Raw genomic sequence first — 16,732 nt, 5'->3', positions numbered from 1 at the left:
GCTCGGGGAATTGGGTTGAACATTTTAGGGGTTGTCGGGGAGCCAAGTGAACCGCTAATCTTGACTTGGTGGGAGGAACAACGATACATATAAAAACCTTTGATCCAGGCTATCGAAATGGCGTACCTGTAACATCTTGGGAATGAACGATTTGTACTGAACATAAGCGTTGAGAGAGGAGGAGGCAAAGGGTCTGTATATATTGTGTTTAGAGGGAGGAGATGTGGGGACAGAAAAAATGTTTGTCTCCGATCTATCTAAAACTTGTCGAACTATTAGTCCAAGTGGGACTTCAAATCTATTCATGGCTAAGTAGTTATGAGAGTCAAAACATAGTACTTTCGTCCAGGCTATCTAAATACCTTATCTGTAATATATTGGGATTAATCAGGGTAATGGAGTTAAAACTTTCAGAGTGTGGTTTGAGACACAAGGGGACTCAAAATATTATGTCGAGCAGAGAGAAAAGGGAAATTATTTTTGTATCTTTATGGTTTGTACTACAAAGAGCCGAAGATTTTTCTTGAAACCTCAAAACTTAAATCTGTAGGCTATCGAGTCAAGGAAACCCTTCAATACAGAAATAAACTTTACACATACGACTCTACCCGAGAATGGGCTACAAACATTGTTTTTGGTAACCTAGGGCTCCCTATACTTTTCTTTAGCCCAGAAACTTGACTTTAATTGTGTTTTTTTTTTTTTTTTAACCTAACAACCAAAAAATTGAGATGTGGATATTCAACCCATCCATTCACTTCTAAAATGACACTTAAGTTTTTTGGCAAGGTGGAGCTTTTTCTATGCAGAAAACCAATTTGAAACTGATTTCAGCTGCATTGGTTAGTGACGGCTCAAAATGTCATGTTCGTCTCTGATAGGTTTTTAATTTACAGATTATGTAGACGTGGCCAGCTAGACCTGAACGAAAAAAAAATCTTTCGAAGATTGGTGGATCTATCTGTGAAACCTGAAATTGTAGTTTTTTAGATCGCCTTTGACTTACCGGGCATTTATATAAAGACAAGTGAACTTAAAAGACAAAAATGTGTTGCCTACGGACAGTGAAGACAAAAGTGTTGGAAAATATTGTTTTTTCGTTTCGTGATGCCCAATAAGGCCTAAATTTGTTTCATTCCTAATTAGCTAGCAGCCCACTATGTATATTGGGCCATACAAACCAAAGAGTAAAAAGAATGTGTTGAAAAGCGAAAGAAAACGCGAAAGATATTTTGGCAAGGATCTCCGCCAACCTTTTGAAGTGGACCCGAATTCTTGTTCTCTGTTTGGGTTCACTTCAAAAGGATAGTGTTTCTTCTTTCTTTTTCGAACACTGAAGACGGCTTGGCGGAGGTCATTGCCGGAATATCCGCTTTTGTCCCTTTCGCTTCTTTTTTGTCCACTGGCTATTATTACCCTCGTTTTCTCGGCTATTTAATTATATTATTCTTTTTTTCTTCTTTTTCATACGCCATGTATAGCCAATGTGGTCTTAGAGTGTAAAAAGATGCTTCCCATGCAAAACAAGTGATTTTCCTCATTGGCCAAGCCAATGGATTTTCCTTGTTGTTTAAGCCAAGGGACTGTAAGTTTCTTGTATAGAGTTTTCGGCCAAGGGAATTCCAATGGTGTGCTTGTTGTTTCGACCCGATACCATTTTTAGGGGATTCAGGCTATTTTGTTGGTTACTATGGGCCGTGTTCGTCTATTACTATTTTGCAGCTACCGCTGCAACCACGATTATTTATTAGTGACTGCCAATGGCCTAAAATGGTGGATAAGAAGAAATTTAGCCCCTGGAATGCTTATAGTACATGAAAATAGCTAACATCTAGTCATTAGGAGTTGACGGTAATGTTTTGTTATACATTGTCTTGGATTGAAAATAGATAAAGAATAATTAATTATCACCTATATTAATCGAGTTGTAGAATTGCTGAGCCTTGGCTGAATTCTGGTAATCGGAAATTTATCTTGGGTGGGACTAGATCTTCAGGTTTCTGATATTTGTAATGACTAATTATTTCTCAATAATTAATTGATTAATTATTTATTTTTTTAATGACTCAATAATGATTTGTAATGATTAATTATTTCTCTTCAGGTAAAGAATGTTATAGTCTTTGAAGGACAGCTTAAACCTCTGAGTTTTGTGGATTTTAACAAAGAAGTAAAATTCAGCCGCTACACGGACGTACTTGAGCTGGGATCTAAGTCAACAAAAGGTATTCTCTATTCATTCTTGCCAGTATTTATTCATAATGTTTAACTATTAATTTATCTGTCTATAAATACAAAAAATCAAGCTCCCGTGTTTGAGGGCTTTTATCAGCTCTGTCATTCAAGCTAGGAACTTTTATAAAGCAATCTTGGGAACATGGGAATTACTGTAGGTTACAAATAAAATCTTCACTGAAAAAAATCCAGATAACTTAACGTGGAATGGCGCCATGTCGGGGCCGAAATATAGATACACCTCAGATGTCCACCGTAATGGGTATACTTATTTTAGAAAAAATATAGCGCACTCGCGCTGAAGCTGAACAAGGGCTGAACAAGTTCTGGTGAGAACTATAGGAGACATAAAAAAAAAGAACTGATAGGTATCAATCCAGGATTTGTGCTTCCATCATGTCCTCGGAGACACACGTTTGACGTTCTTCAATCGTTTGGATTAAAATTACTGCCTTGAAACTTTGCTCTAATCCCACGTAAAACCACAGGGAGTAGATGCCCTGTGAGGTTTCTTTTGTTGCTGAAGAGCGATGTTCCTCGTATGTGTAATCCCCACCTCCCTCCTGAAATTATCCCCTTGTAAAATCCCCTTGATTTATGTTTAGGCTATTGCTTGGAAACAACGAACTGTAATGATTGATTTAGTCAGAATGGATGTTGGGTATTTTGTTTTCTGTCTTGGGGACGTCTTTGGGAACGAACCAAAAGCTATATGACTTTCGGAAACGTTAAGAATTTATAAAGTACTGTCTCCCGCCCGAGGAAGACAGACTAGGAACACTTTTGTATCATGCTCGTTTTCATAAACTATAACTGATAGTTGAATTGTTTTAAATTCAATTCAGTATAAACCCTTCAGCAAACCCAAATTGGAATTTTGACTGCTGAAAAAAAGCCTGTAACCTACCATACCTATAATTGCTTAGATGTTCTTAATTTAGTTTTAACTCTCAGCACAGAACACTTCACTTATTGAATAGGAGTGTGTCCCCTTGGTTTCTTTTCCCTTAGTCCCTTTGCGTAGGTTGGATTATCGTTAAATGTGAAGGTGGCTCATTTCATTGAAACTCGAAAGTCCTAACGCCTTTCTGAACAGTTAAATGTGATCGGAGGACAATGATCAAATTTCTGCAATTATTTTCTCAATCGTTACTCCTTTATCCCCCCCCCCTCCCTCTCCCCAAACATCAGGCATAATGTGTGAATCAGCAATTTTATCGGAATGTTCAAAAATTCCAATATATTTTCCTTCGTGGTATCCAGAATTATTTGGGGGGGGGGGGAACAAAAAAGGAATTTCAAACACCCATAAAAAATTTGTGTGTATGCATTTTTGTTACGTTTTCATGAGTCGGACAAACAATCCGGGGCCAGGGGGGGGGGAGGATGCGGTCTTGCTTCATGGGAGAAGCAACACATGTCAATCCATGGTTACAAATTATAAAATAGCCCATGCTTGACTAATACATTTTAGGAAAAAAGGCTCTAATCCTACATTTTAGGCTCTAATCCCACGTAAAACCACAGGGAGTAGATGCCCTGTGAGGTTTCTTTTGTTGCTGAAGAGCGATGTTCCTCGTATGTGTAATCCCCACCTCCCTCCTGAAATTATCCCCTTGTAAAATCCCCTTGATTTATGTTTAGGCTATTGCTTGGAAACAACGAACTGTAATGATTGATTTAGTCAGAATGGATGTTGGGTATTTTGTTTTCTGTCTTGGGGACGTCTTTGGGAACGAACCAAAAGCTATATGACTTTCGGAAACGTTAAGAATTTATAAAGTACTGTCTCCCGCCCGAGGAAGACAGACTAGGAACACTTTTGTATCATGCTCGTTTTCATAAACTATAACTGATAGTTGAATTGTTTTAAATTCAATTCAGTATAAACCCTTCAGCAAACCCAAATTGGAATTTTGACTGCTGAAAAAAAGCCTGTAACCTACCATACCTATAATTGCTTAGATGTTCTTAATTTAGTTTTAACTCTCAGCACAGAACACTTCACTTATTGAATAGGAGTGTGTCCCCTTGGTTTCTTTTCCCTTAGTCCCTTTGCGTAGGTTGGATTATCGTTAAATGTGAAGGTGGCTCATTTCATTGAAACTCGAAAGTCCTAACGCCTTTCTGAACAGTTAAATGTGATCGGAGGACAATGATCAAATTTCTGCAATTATTTTCTCAATCGTTACTCCTTTATCCCCCCCCCTCCCTCTCCCCAAACATCAGGCATAATGTGTGAATCAGCCATTTTATCGGAATGTTCAAAAATTCCAATATATTTTCCTTCGTGGTATCCAGAATTATTTGGGGGGGGGGGGAACAAAAAAGGAATTTCAAAAACGCATAAAAAATTTGTTTGTATGCATTTTTGTTACGTTTTCAGGAGTCTGACAAAAAATCCGGGGCCAGGGGGGGGAGGATGCGGTCTTGCTTCATGGGAGAAGCAACACATGTCAATCCATGGTTACAAATTATAAAATAGCCCATGCTTGACTAATACATTTTAGGAAAAAAGGTGGACTGTTACACCTTTTTAAAACTCAAAAACCACGCTACGAATTTAAATTCATATGATTGGTAGAAGAAATTTCCCCTCCTTCCCTGCTAAGCCCCTTTCCCTCCCAGCCTCTTCATTTATTGTTGACAAGTTGCATCTTTTTGTAACCGGAGTCTTTTTAATATGTTAACTCTATGTAATTGGAAGAATAAACAAGTTCGGTGACCTCTCTGACCCGCCCTCCCTTTCACCAACAAATTTCTTGTAAAAATATAGACATGGGCAACGATCCCAAATTGTCAGTCACTAATCTCTTATTCTGAATACGTGGCGTTTAACTGGTCAATCGTTTGTCGAAATTCATTCAGGACCGACAAGAGATATGGGGTTTAGGACTTTTTTTTTATAAATTCGAGGCAAATAGGAGGAAAGGAAATTTTCCATAGGAGGGAGAAGGTTCCGAAGCAAAAGCCATTTTAGACAGATGATCTTGACAGACTATTCAAATACATGGGTATTCCGTCCCCGTTGATTCTTGTTAACATTTGGCATTTTACTATGACGATGTCAAGACGAATTTATTCAAAACACGTACCTATACGGAACACGTAAACATTAAATGAGGCTTTAAAGAACTGTCTAAAATGCTTGATTTCCGTGCTAGTACTGGAAAAAAGATAAATCAGATTTTTATGCTGTTTTCCAGATTCTTGAAAAATTCTTTTCATGATAAAATTTTTACTTTTAAGTTAAGTTCAAGTTCCATTTATTTTCATAATAACAATAATAAAAACAAGACCCCAAAGGGCTCAATGACCCGTTATTTGGGAAACGACATAGAATAAATGACTAATATTAAAACTTGGCATAAACAATACTAAACAATGTCTAATTTATAAATCTATAAGGAAAAGAAGTCAACTCACCGACAGTCCACACGAAACAGCGACCCTCCTTTCACCCGACAATAAATAATAAAATAAAATTCTCTACATCATCGAGGATTCAACGCCAACAAAACAAAACAACCACCTCCACCCCCCCCCCCCAAAAAAAAAATTAAACCATAAAACAACTACAAATTATTTAATATTTACCTCTAATAAGAAAATTTTCATATGTCTCTTAAAGATAAACATAGATAGCAGTTTTTGCTCTGGAATCGAATTTAATCGTTTTTTTTTATTATTATTATTATTTATTTAAGGGGGCAGTTTTTTGTTTTGAAACGAGCTTTCTAGCTTTTTTGAGCAAAACTATGCTTGGCCGTGATAGGCGTCGAACTGAGGACGGGGGACACGGCCTAGTTGTCGTCTGATCAGTTTCTGTTCCTAAAAAACACATTTACAATTTCCTTTCGAATGAAAGCCCTCTTGAAGTTATACGATGGCTCGTGTAACTTATACTGGTTCGATGTAACCACTCCTGATGAGAAGAGAAACAAAAGCCAAATTACGGCGAACTCGTAACGCGAAAAATATTCATATTTTTGTAATTAGATGCCTTCAAAATTATATGAGACGATTCTTAGAGATCCAGAATTCGGCATTGCAAATTTTCTTCAGGATTGTATCACTTCTGACTGGCGTTCCCCCCCACCCTCCTTTTCTGAAATTATGCAAATTAGTTTTTGCTAATAAGTTTGATGGTTGCCTTTAGACTTATTAACTTTAAATATTTGGGATAAAAATAAAATGCAAATTCTTTTTTTTATCACCGGACAAAAATCGAAAATTGATTGCTCTTTAGTTCAACCTGTCTAATATAACTGTATCCTGGTCTAGTTCACGCATAACAACCGATCAAGATAACTTATCTTCAATGATTGCCATCAAGACGTGCATTTGCAACTCTTTCTGTAATATTTTCATATACAAGTACTATGCGCCATGGGACGTTCTTTATTTGGCTGCAGATACTGATGTAACAATAAATATCCCGGGCAAGGACGGTTGCTTCATATTTTTGAAATTTTAAGTTAATCATGTTTTATAGCTCATATCTTTTTACCCATCCTTGTTAATGAGTATTTACGTTTCCAGCTGGTACTTGGCCATCTGCCAATGATATTGCCATTATAATGTACACAAGCGGATCAACTGGAACTCCAAAAGGAGTCATGATGACTCATAAAAATATTATATCTGCTCTAATGTCATACACAAATGTTGTTAGTAAGATGTTCAACAATGATGTCTATATGGCATATTTGCCTTTAGCTCATGTCCTTGAACTGATTGCTGGTGAGTATTCTTTTTCTTCTTTTTCGCCATCGTCTTCTTTTTTTTTTTTTTTTTTTTTTTTTTTTTTTTTTTTTGTCTATTCTATCTGCCTGTCTTGCCTAAAATCTATCTGTTTTTTTGTTTTTTTTTTCAAAAGAGAGTTTGAATTGGTCTTTAGGCAGAAATAATGTCAATCTGCTTTTGCATATCTTTCTATCTGCTTTTTGCTGCGTGACCAGTGTCACATTTTTAAAATCCAAATATTTTACTGCTGCTTATGTATGAAAAAAATTGTTTTATTCTAGACTTGTCAAAGTTTCTTCTCATTTTTGTTTATTCGTTGGAAAGTCCGGACGAGGTTGCCACCTGTAGCACAAAAGTGCTATTTGAACACTATTTCATTATGTGTAGCACTGTAGCACGTGCCACATGACCAAATTGTACCACTTGAATGACCATTGTACCACTGTACCAAATTGAATGACCAAATTGTACCACTTCCGTGCTACAATTTTTTCTTTTTGTCCTGGACGAAATAATAAGGATTGTGAAAAAAAGGCAGAGAAATTAACAAAAAGCGCAAACTGCGTTTTTGCCGTATTTGTTTCGAAAAATCCCGAACATTTTAAGCCAATTGCGTATTCAATTTAGGTTTCACTCTTTTTAAGATTTATTTATTCATTTACATTAGTATCAATTGTATGTTTATCTGCATTGATTGTTTCTTCAATTTCTGTTCGTTTTGGGTTTCATTTGTGCTTCAATAGCAAAATATTTTTTTGTTTTAAGCTTGATTTGCATATTGAATTTAAGCATTACTCGCTTTAAAATTTACTTATTTATTTATATTATTACCTGTTGTATTTTTTTGCTATGATTGTTTATATCATTTTTGTTCGTTTTGGGTTTTATTTATTCTTTAATAGTAATTTTTGGTCATTTTGAGTTTGAATTTTAACAGGTATTTGTATCTGCTGAGCTTAAGTTAAAATGGCCTTCACTTTTCTTTGAAAAACTTCTTTTTCGGAAAGTTTTTTAATTAATTGTTGTTCGTTTATTATTGCAAAAAGTTTCAAGTTTTAAAAAATTCCTTATTTCAAATTCAAACGTTTTTTCTAAATCAAATGTACGTCAAAGTATCAAAACTAATATTAAAGTAACAGTATTAAAGTAAAAAAATGGGTTTGTGCCAACCTCGGAGTTTTTATTATTTGATCTTTAAACTATTTTTAACAAAATGGCTATCTCAAAATTTTTACCGGATGAGTTTGGGGAAAAAAGAGCGTGGCGTGGGGGGGAGGCTAATTGCCCTTTGATCTCTTCTGACTCTAAAAGTGAATTAGAACTTTCCATTTTCAAATAAAATGAACCCGCTCTGAAGTTTATACGAGCATCCCTTCTATAAGAACCATATATGCCCCCGGGGCTTAACTTACAACGCTTGTCCCCGGGCCCTGGGGGGTTGTGTAGACCCCGTAGTCTTAATATCTGATGTTTGAACTATTTTTAACAAAATCACCTCAATTTTTTATCGGATGGGTTTGGGGAAGAAAAGGCGTGGAGGGGGTAGGGGCTATTTGCCCTCCGATCTCTTTTGACTTTGAGAAAGGGAAATTAGAACTTTCAATTTCCAATCAAATGAGCCCTCTCTGAAGCTTATACGAGCATCCCTTTCATAAGAACCATATACGGCACCAGGGCATAACTTGTAACGCCTCCCCTGGGCCCTGGGGGGTTGTGTCGACATCGGAGTTTCTTTTTTATCTAACCTTTGAACTATTTTTAACAAAACGGCTATATCAAAATTTTTATCGGATACATTTGGGGGAAAAGAGGCGTGGGGGAGATAATTGTCCTCTGATCTCTTTTGACTCTTAAAAACTGAACTAGAACTTTCAATTTCCAATCAAATGAGCCCTCTCTGAAGTTTATACGAGCATCCCTTCCATAACAGCAATGTATGCCCCCCAGGGCATAACTTACAACGCCTTTCCCCGGGCCCTGGGGGTTGTTTCGACCCCGGAGTTTTCGTTATATGATCTTTGAACTGTTTTTAAAAATGGCTATCTCAAATTTCTTATCGGATGGATTTGAGGAAAAAATAGCATGGAAGGGGGGAGGCTAGGTTCCCTCCGATCTCTTTTGACTATTTAAAAGTTAACTAGAACTTTAAATTTCCAATCAAATGAGCCTCTCTGAATTTTATACGAGAAGCCCTTCTATAAGAACTATATATGCCCCAGGGCATAACTTGCAACGCCTGCCCCCGGGCTCTGGGGGGTGTTCTCGACACAGGAGTTTTTCTTGTCTGACCTCTGAACTATTCTTAACGAAATGGCTATCGAAAAATTTATATTGGATGGGTTTAGGGAAAAAAGGGTGGGGGGGTAGTTGCCCTCGGATATCTTTTGACTCTTAAAATATGAACTAGAACTTTCAATTTCCAATCAAATGAGCCCTCTCTGAAGTTTATACCAATATTTCTGACACAAGAACCATAGGCGCCCCCAAGACGACACTTACGACGCCTACCCCCTGATACACAGAGGGTCTTCATCATAACTGAAGTTTTTGTTATCTAATTTTTGAACTATTTAAAAAAAAGGCTATCTCAAAATTTGTAGCAGATGGTTTTGGAGAAAAGGCGGGGGGGGGGTAATTACCCTCCGATCTCTTGACTCTTATAAATGGGAACTAGAACTTTCAATTTCCAATAAAATGAGCCCTCTATGAAGTTTATAGGAACATCCCTTTCATAAGAACCATGCATGCCCTCAGGGCATAAGTTACAACGCCTGCCCCCGGGCCCTGGGGACTTGTATCGACACCAGAGTTTTTCTCATCCGACCTTTAAACTATTTTGAACAAAATGGCTATCTCAAAATTTTCATCGGATGGGCTTGGAAAAAAAGGCGTTGGGGGGGGGGGCTAGTTGCCCTTGGATCTCTTTTGACTCTTAAAAAAAGAACTCGAACTTTCAATTTCCAATCAAATGAGCCCTCTGAGGTTATACGAGTATCCCTTTTATGAGAACCATATATGATCCCATGACCTAACTTACAACGCCTGTCCCCGGGCCCTGGGGGGCTGTGTCGACCCCGAAGTTTTCGTTACATGGTCTTTGAACTATTTTAAAAAAATGGCTATCTCAAAGTTCTTATCGGATTGGTTTGAGAAAAAACGGGTGTGGAGGGGGGGGGGGTAGTTGCCCTCTAATCTTTTTTGACTCTTTAAAAGTTAACTAGAACTTTCAATTTCCAATCAAATGAGCCCTCTCTGAAGTTTATACGAGAATTCATTCCATAAGAACTATATATACCCCCAGAGTATAACTTGCAACGCCTGCCCCCGGGCCCTGGGGGCTGTTTGACACCGCATTTTTTTTATTTGACCTTTGAACTATTTTTAACAAAACGGCTATCTCAAAATTTTTATCGGATGCATTTGGGGAAAAAGATGCGCGGTGCGATAGCTGCCCTCTGATCTCTTTTGACTCTTAGAAACTGGACTTGAACTTTCAATTTCCAATCAAATGAGCCCTCTCTTACGAACATCTCTTCCAAAACAGATGTATATGCCCTCCAGGTATATATGCCCTCCAGGCATAACTTACAACGCCTACCCCGATTCCTGAAGGATTGTGTTGACCCCGGAGTTTTCGTTATAAGATATTTGAACCATTTTGAGAAAAAAATGGGTCTCTCAAAGTTTTTATCGGATGTGCTTGAGGAAAATAGGGCGTGGAGGGGGGGAGGCTGGTTGCCCTCCAATCTCTTTTGATTCTTAAAAAGTGAACGAGAACTTTCAATTTCCAATCAAATGAGCCCTCTGAAGTTTATACGTGTATCCATTCCATAAGAACCATATATACCCCCAGGGCATAACTTACAATGCCTGTCCTCGGGCCCTGGGGGCTTGTGTCGACAATGGAGTTTTTGTTACATTATCTTTGAACTATTTTTAACAAAATGGCAAAATCTTAAAATTTTTATCAGATGCATTTGGGAAAAGAAGGGCGTTGGGGGAGGGGCTAGTTGCCCTCCGATCACTTTTGACTCTTGAAAAGGGCACTAGAACTCTCGATTTCCAATTGAATGAGCCCTCTCCGAAGTTTATGCGACGACCCCTTCCATATGAAGTGCCTCTGGGAAAAAAATTATAATAAAACACTGGAGCCGTATGGCCTTTAGTATAGGCAACGCTATAGCGTTGCCTCTGACCTGACAAACCAGAGACATTCTTGGTTAGACTGAATGTGAATGATGGTTTTTGTGGGTTTAGCGTATTCGGTTACTAAACCAGATAACGTTTCATGTGCATTTGTTTTCAATCCGCGCAAAGTAATAAAAATATTGCATGGCAACGAAAAAATCTGCTATATATCAATTCTTTTTGAAATCTTTTCTAAGTTCAGGTAAACTTTTGAGAGTTAGCTTGCGAAGATATAAATATATTCTTGGATTTGCTATTTACGCTTTATCCAAATATTAATGAAAACTAGAAAATTTTAATGCATTTTAAATGACAACTTCAGTAATTTGTCTCAGGGTTTCATCTGCTATCACCCAGCTGTAGAGATATATTTTGGGAAATGTCCAGTAAAGCTTGGAGGGAAAACCTTCAGAAACACGCATCAAAGCCTGGAAAAATGCTTTTCGGAAATGCCCACCAAAAACTTGGGGGAAGAGCAGTGTGTAAAAGAAATTTTATGTTCCGTGACTGATCTTCAGCGTTAGAAAAGCACAAATGCAAATTTAGCGGATGGGAAATCCGTAAGTGTAAAACTCAAGGGTGGAAAAGAAGTGCAAAGACGCATACTACTAGTCTACTTTCCTGGTCCTTGTTGTTTATTCTAACTTTTTTTTTAGAAATGATGTGTCTCCTTTATGGAATCAAGATTGGCTATTCCACCGCACTAACAATGACTGACACCTCTGGTAAAATTAAAAAAGGTGGAAAAGGAGATGCCACTGTGCTAAGACCCACTCTTGTAGCTAGTGTCCCAGTGAGTTTATTCATTTCATTCTTTTTTAATGGAATACAATTTCTTATGAGGTATATAATGCCTAAAGCATCGAAAGGAAAAATTAAACACCATAGCAGTATTCGTGTAAAAACAGAAAGGTAGAGAGCAGAGTTTAATAAAGCCATTAAGTTTATTTAGATGAAGGTATGGCAGGTTTGCAGCAAAAACTTCAGAGATGCTGTCGTTTAGTCCACTGTATTGAATAAGTCATTTCTTTGAAATTTAGTTTTTAATAGAGAGATGACCAGTTAATGGCCTAAATCAAAGAAGCTAAAAGAGATAGAGTGGTTGGGGATATAGCTTTTTCCCCGAAATTTTATTCATATTAGAAAACTTGCCACTCTAAAATTTTCTTGCTGTCCTAATTCCCCATGAAAAAATGCCTGGCGCCCTTAGTTTGAAGTGTAACTACTACTACTAACAGCTTACTGCAGCACCAATCTGCATGAAACCAACACAGCTGAGCATGGTCCTTTTCCATCCAATCTATTCAAAGCTTCCCTCTTTAAGAACCTCCCAAGAAGTTCCAGTTTCCTTTAAGTCCTTTCTTACCACCTCTTCGTACCCCATTCGGGGACGACCGGCTTTTCGTTTAGCTCTAGATGGATGACCAAAAAAGGACGATCTTTGACAATCTTTCAAATATAATTTGAAATAAAACCCCATGGTGAAAAGGCAGTCTAAAGAATGTGTGGTGTTATTGGCAGAAAAGATTGGTTAAATTATGAAAGAAACAGTGTCAACAATATCTCTTAAAGAGAACATAGCCCTTCCCCTCTTATACTTGGATCCAAGGCCATACCCAGAGGGGGAGTTAGGGGGTTTGAAGCCCTCCCGAAAGGCTATTTTTACTCGTAGAAACGTAACAAAAATGGATATAAACAAATTTTGTATGTGTTTTTTGAGGATTTTTTGTGTCCCCACCCCCCGAAAAATTTTTTTGAGTAAAACCCCCTCCGAAAAAATATCCTAACATCTCAGTTTACCAAATCGGCTTCGATTTTCAAAGAAGATCCCTGATCTTTAGGCAGAGATGTTAGGCGCTGTTAGGTGTTTTATATTGTAAAAATAAAACGTGCATGGATTTTCAAAATCTGCTTGTCAAAATTATCTTTATATTTCAAAATTTTTTATCGTAGTTTAACTTCCTTCAGGCTTGCACTATATCACGTGGCTTTGGTTTTTAGTATGGTTTGCCAAAGCGTAGTTTTTTTTTTTTTTTTTTTTTTTTTTTTTTTTTTTTTTACTCAAGAAAGATGCCAGCATATGTGCTAAATAAGTAGGATTTGAAGAAAGCTGTGCTATTCCTCTTTATTGGAAGAAAAAGTGAAGGTGTTTTAGTTGTTGTCGACAGTTTATGGTAAACAGTCTACATATACATGGTGAGGTTTGGTTTTGGCGCTTAAAAAGCGGTTGTTTTGAGACGACAACCTTGACAAGTGGAAAATTTTGAATGTAAAGAATTCGAAGTCAAAGAATTGCAGCGTCAGAAAAACAGCGACCTAGACAATTAAAGCTAAAAAATGGGAGACTGTATATTTATATTTCAAAATATAGCCATTAAAGGGTTTTTCGATTTCCAAGACCCCCCCCTCCCTCTGTAAAAAAAAAATAGCACACAGTTCTCCTTATTACACTTAAGTTTGTAGGGAATAAAATAGACAACGGCAAAAAAGATAGAATATATACCACGAAATATTAAGGAAAGTGTATCAGCAATGTCTGGGAGGAGTGTGTTGAACTTTCTGGATCCACTAGTGTAGCGAGTCTTTACTTTGTAGAGGTAGAAACTTACTGTAGTGGACCTGGGTTATCCGACAAACGTTTTGAGGGCAGTGTCGAATTTGTTGGACTATAGAGAACAATACTTTGCATTAGGAAATAATTACGTTGAAACAAATATGTATTTGTACTAAAATAATCGAGAACTAATCAATCAATTTATGAAATGTGAAAATATTCTTTTTTTTCTTTTTTTTTTCTTTTTTTTTTCTTTTTTTTTGGTTTAAGACTGTTGAAACGTGAGGTAGTTGTTCACTTACGGAGCAGTTGCAATTAGATCATCGTCATTTCCTGATTTATTATTGTTGAACTAGAGGTATCTTTTATGATATCTTCGTCAGACATTTCAGGAAAAAATGTTTTCCTCTTTAACCAATCCACGGCACTAGATCTTCCAAATCTTCCCGACTTATTTGTGTTTCAGCCGCATCTTGCTCATTACTTCCAAAGTTACACTGACATGTTGATCGTTGCTAAGAGCGGTGACTTATCTAGCCATAACTTTTTCAACATGATACAATAGTTGATCCAGGTAATGAATTCCACGATTAACAAATATCAAAAACCAATTCTTTCATATTAAGCTTTAATAACTTTTTTCCTATTGGATGACCTTTTGATACCTACTTCAGAACTAGGCCACACCGCTATCACATGCAGTCAAATTCAAACTAAGCAATCACAACCAAAAATCAATACTTCCGCGTCGAGCACAATAGCAGTGGCGCTTACAATTTGCAAACTGTTCAATCCCGCATTGTCTACATTTGTGAAAATTCAGTAATAATAGACATGTTGGAGTACAGGGGGTGTCTAAATAGTCAGGATCCGGATTACTGAGGGTCCACTGTGTAAAGCTTCATGGAGTGTGCAAGTCTCCGAATGCAGCTGAAATGACATTCAAAGAAAGTTTTTGCTAAAACTGTCCTTGATTTCTTTTTTTATGCTGGTGCAGTTTAAAAAAAGGTCAATGCATTAATAACCAATAATACATAAGTTTTAACCTTTCTCAGCTATATACATATTCCATAGATTATTTATTATAGTTTGCGAATAAACTGTATAACAATAAAAAAATACTGTATAAAAACACAATACAAGCGTAATTAAATCCGAAATCCGCTTTACAAATCTGAAACGTTTTGTTCAAAACTGCTTACAGGAATGTAACTCAAAAATAAAATGAGCGAAAAAAGAGTGAAGAGAGGGAGAGAGAAAGAGATTGACAAAAATTGGCTCGATAATTCTTCTAAAATTTGGCATGCGAACAATGTCTGACCTGAAAGAAGATATAGATAGGTTACAGCTTTAAAAAAATTCGTTTTTCTCCACCCCGGCGCCCTTAATATATTAAAAAAAAGGTAAAAAAAAGGCAGTTTCATCGTCCCTAAAAGAATTTATTTTAGGTTGATTTTTTGTTTAAATGATCTCGAAAATTGGGGTGATTCTTAGCACATGGACCTGGTTGGATTATTTGGAAAAATTTATTTTTTCTTTGCAAAGACCAAAGCAGTTCAACCATTATTGAGACAAAAGTCAAATTGTCCCTTGGTCTAAGACTATCTAGAGAAATACTTGGCTACACTAAACTTTTAAATATGCATAATTTCAGGGATGGAAATCACCACTAAAGTGATCTGAACAACCATCATTTTATTTTAGAAATTACCATAATTTAATTACCATAATTGTCGGAATTATCATAATATAAGAACTAAACAATTGGTATTTTATTTCGGAAATTACCATAATTTCAAGGGTGGAAATCACCACTAAAGTGAACTTAACAATTTTCATTTTATTAAAAATATGCTAGGAATATGTGTCAAGCGTAACTAGTCAATATGTGATTAGTTGTAGAAAAGATAATATATATATATATATATATATATATATATATATATATATATATATATATATATATATATACAACCTGTCTCTTTTAAGTGATCTAGTAACCAAGCATAGCATAATATGCATTCAGGAACATTTGGTAACAGCCGATCATTCAGCAATCCTTGACCGATTTCCAGGAAAGGACTATTTTTTGCAGCCTGCTATCTGCAACAGCTCAGTTGGAAGGCCGAGTGGTGGAATCTTGATCATTGCAGACTCCAATTTGCAATGCACACTAATTGATTCATGCGATTATTTTTCTGCGATCAGAGTTCCTGGTCCAAATGGCTTTATAGTCATATCAGTGTACCTCCCTACAAATTATCGTCATGTCCTCTCAGAAAGGCGTTACACGAAGGCTTGTGTGAGACTCGGGAGGTTGGCCGAACAATACAAGTCAGAAAATATCATTATCTGTGGGGACTTCAACTGTCAGATTCTGAATGAGGATCGTTTTTTCACCATATTATGGGGGTGTCTGCCAGACGCTATGGCCCCGGCTCCAAAATCCCAGTCCTTCACTTTTGTCCACAGCGCATCCCTGGCTGCATCAGATATCGATCCCTTTTTCTTAAATTTCCTACTTCCGACCGGGATTAAAGCCATTGTTGACTCGGAACACAATTGTAGCGATCACCTTGGGATTAGCTTAATGGTACCATTCTCCACCTACAAGCGGTGCCCCGGGCGATCATAGTTTATCAAGAGTGAATGGCAAAGGATAGATCAGTCCTTGTACAAAGATATTCTTGACTCAACTCTTGCTAAAATCAAAGTACCGTTCCACATGTTAGCTCATGGCCAAAATGAAGACAGACTAGCCCTGAACATCTTTTGCTCCGAAATTGTTCATTCGATGAAGCTTGCGAACTCTGCTGCTGTTCCAGTGGCAAAAGTGTACTCCAACACTCGTAAAAAGGGATGAGATAACCCAAATATCAAGTTTACCAAGAAGAGATCCAAGTTCTGGTACGAATTGTGGAAGGACTGCGACAAACCCTGCTCTGGAGTAGTTTTTCAGTGCTTTCGACATGCCAAAAAAGAATTCAAACGTACTGTCGAGAATATGCA

At 37.1% G+C, this 16,732-nt stretch overlaps 1 protein-coding gene across 1 annotated transcript in view; it reads left to right on the top strand.

The window, feature by feature from the left end:
• Positions 1 to 16,732, top strand: part of Acsl (Acyl-CoA synthetase long-chain) — a 55,477-nt gene that overhangs the window by 10,866 nt on the left and 27,879 nt on the right. The window contains exons 5-7 of the mRNA XM_089087840.1: positions 2,105 to 2,225; positions 6,778 to 6,978; positions 11,826 to 11,962. Of these exons, the coding sequence (XP_088943966.1) occupies positions 2,105 to 2,225; positions 6,778 to 6,978; positions 11,826 to 11,962 (459 nt within the window). The remainder of the gene's footprint in view (positions 1 to 2,104; positions 2,226 to 6,777; positions 6,979 to 11,825; positions 11,963 to 16,732) is intronic.

Source organism: Artemia sp. Qi Xiang Cuo, chromosome 1, assembly GCF_049724085.1.
Source record: "Artemia sp. Qi Xiang Cuo chromosome 1, ASM4972408v1, whole genome shotgun sequence".
NCBI classification, from domain to species: domain Eukaryota; kingdom Metazoa; phylum Arthropoda; class Branchiopoda; order Anostraca; family Artemiidae; genus Artemia; species Artemia sp. Qi Xiang Cuo.
This window is presented reverse-complemented; position numbering and strand designations above follow the sequence as displayed.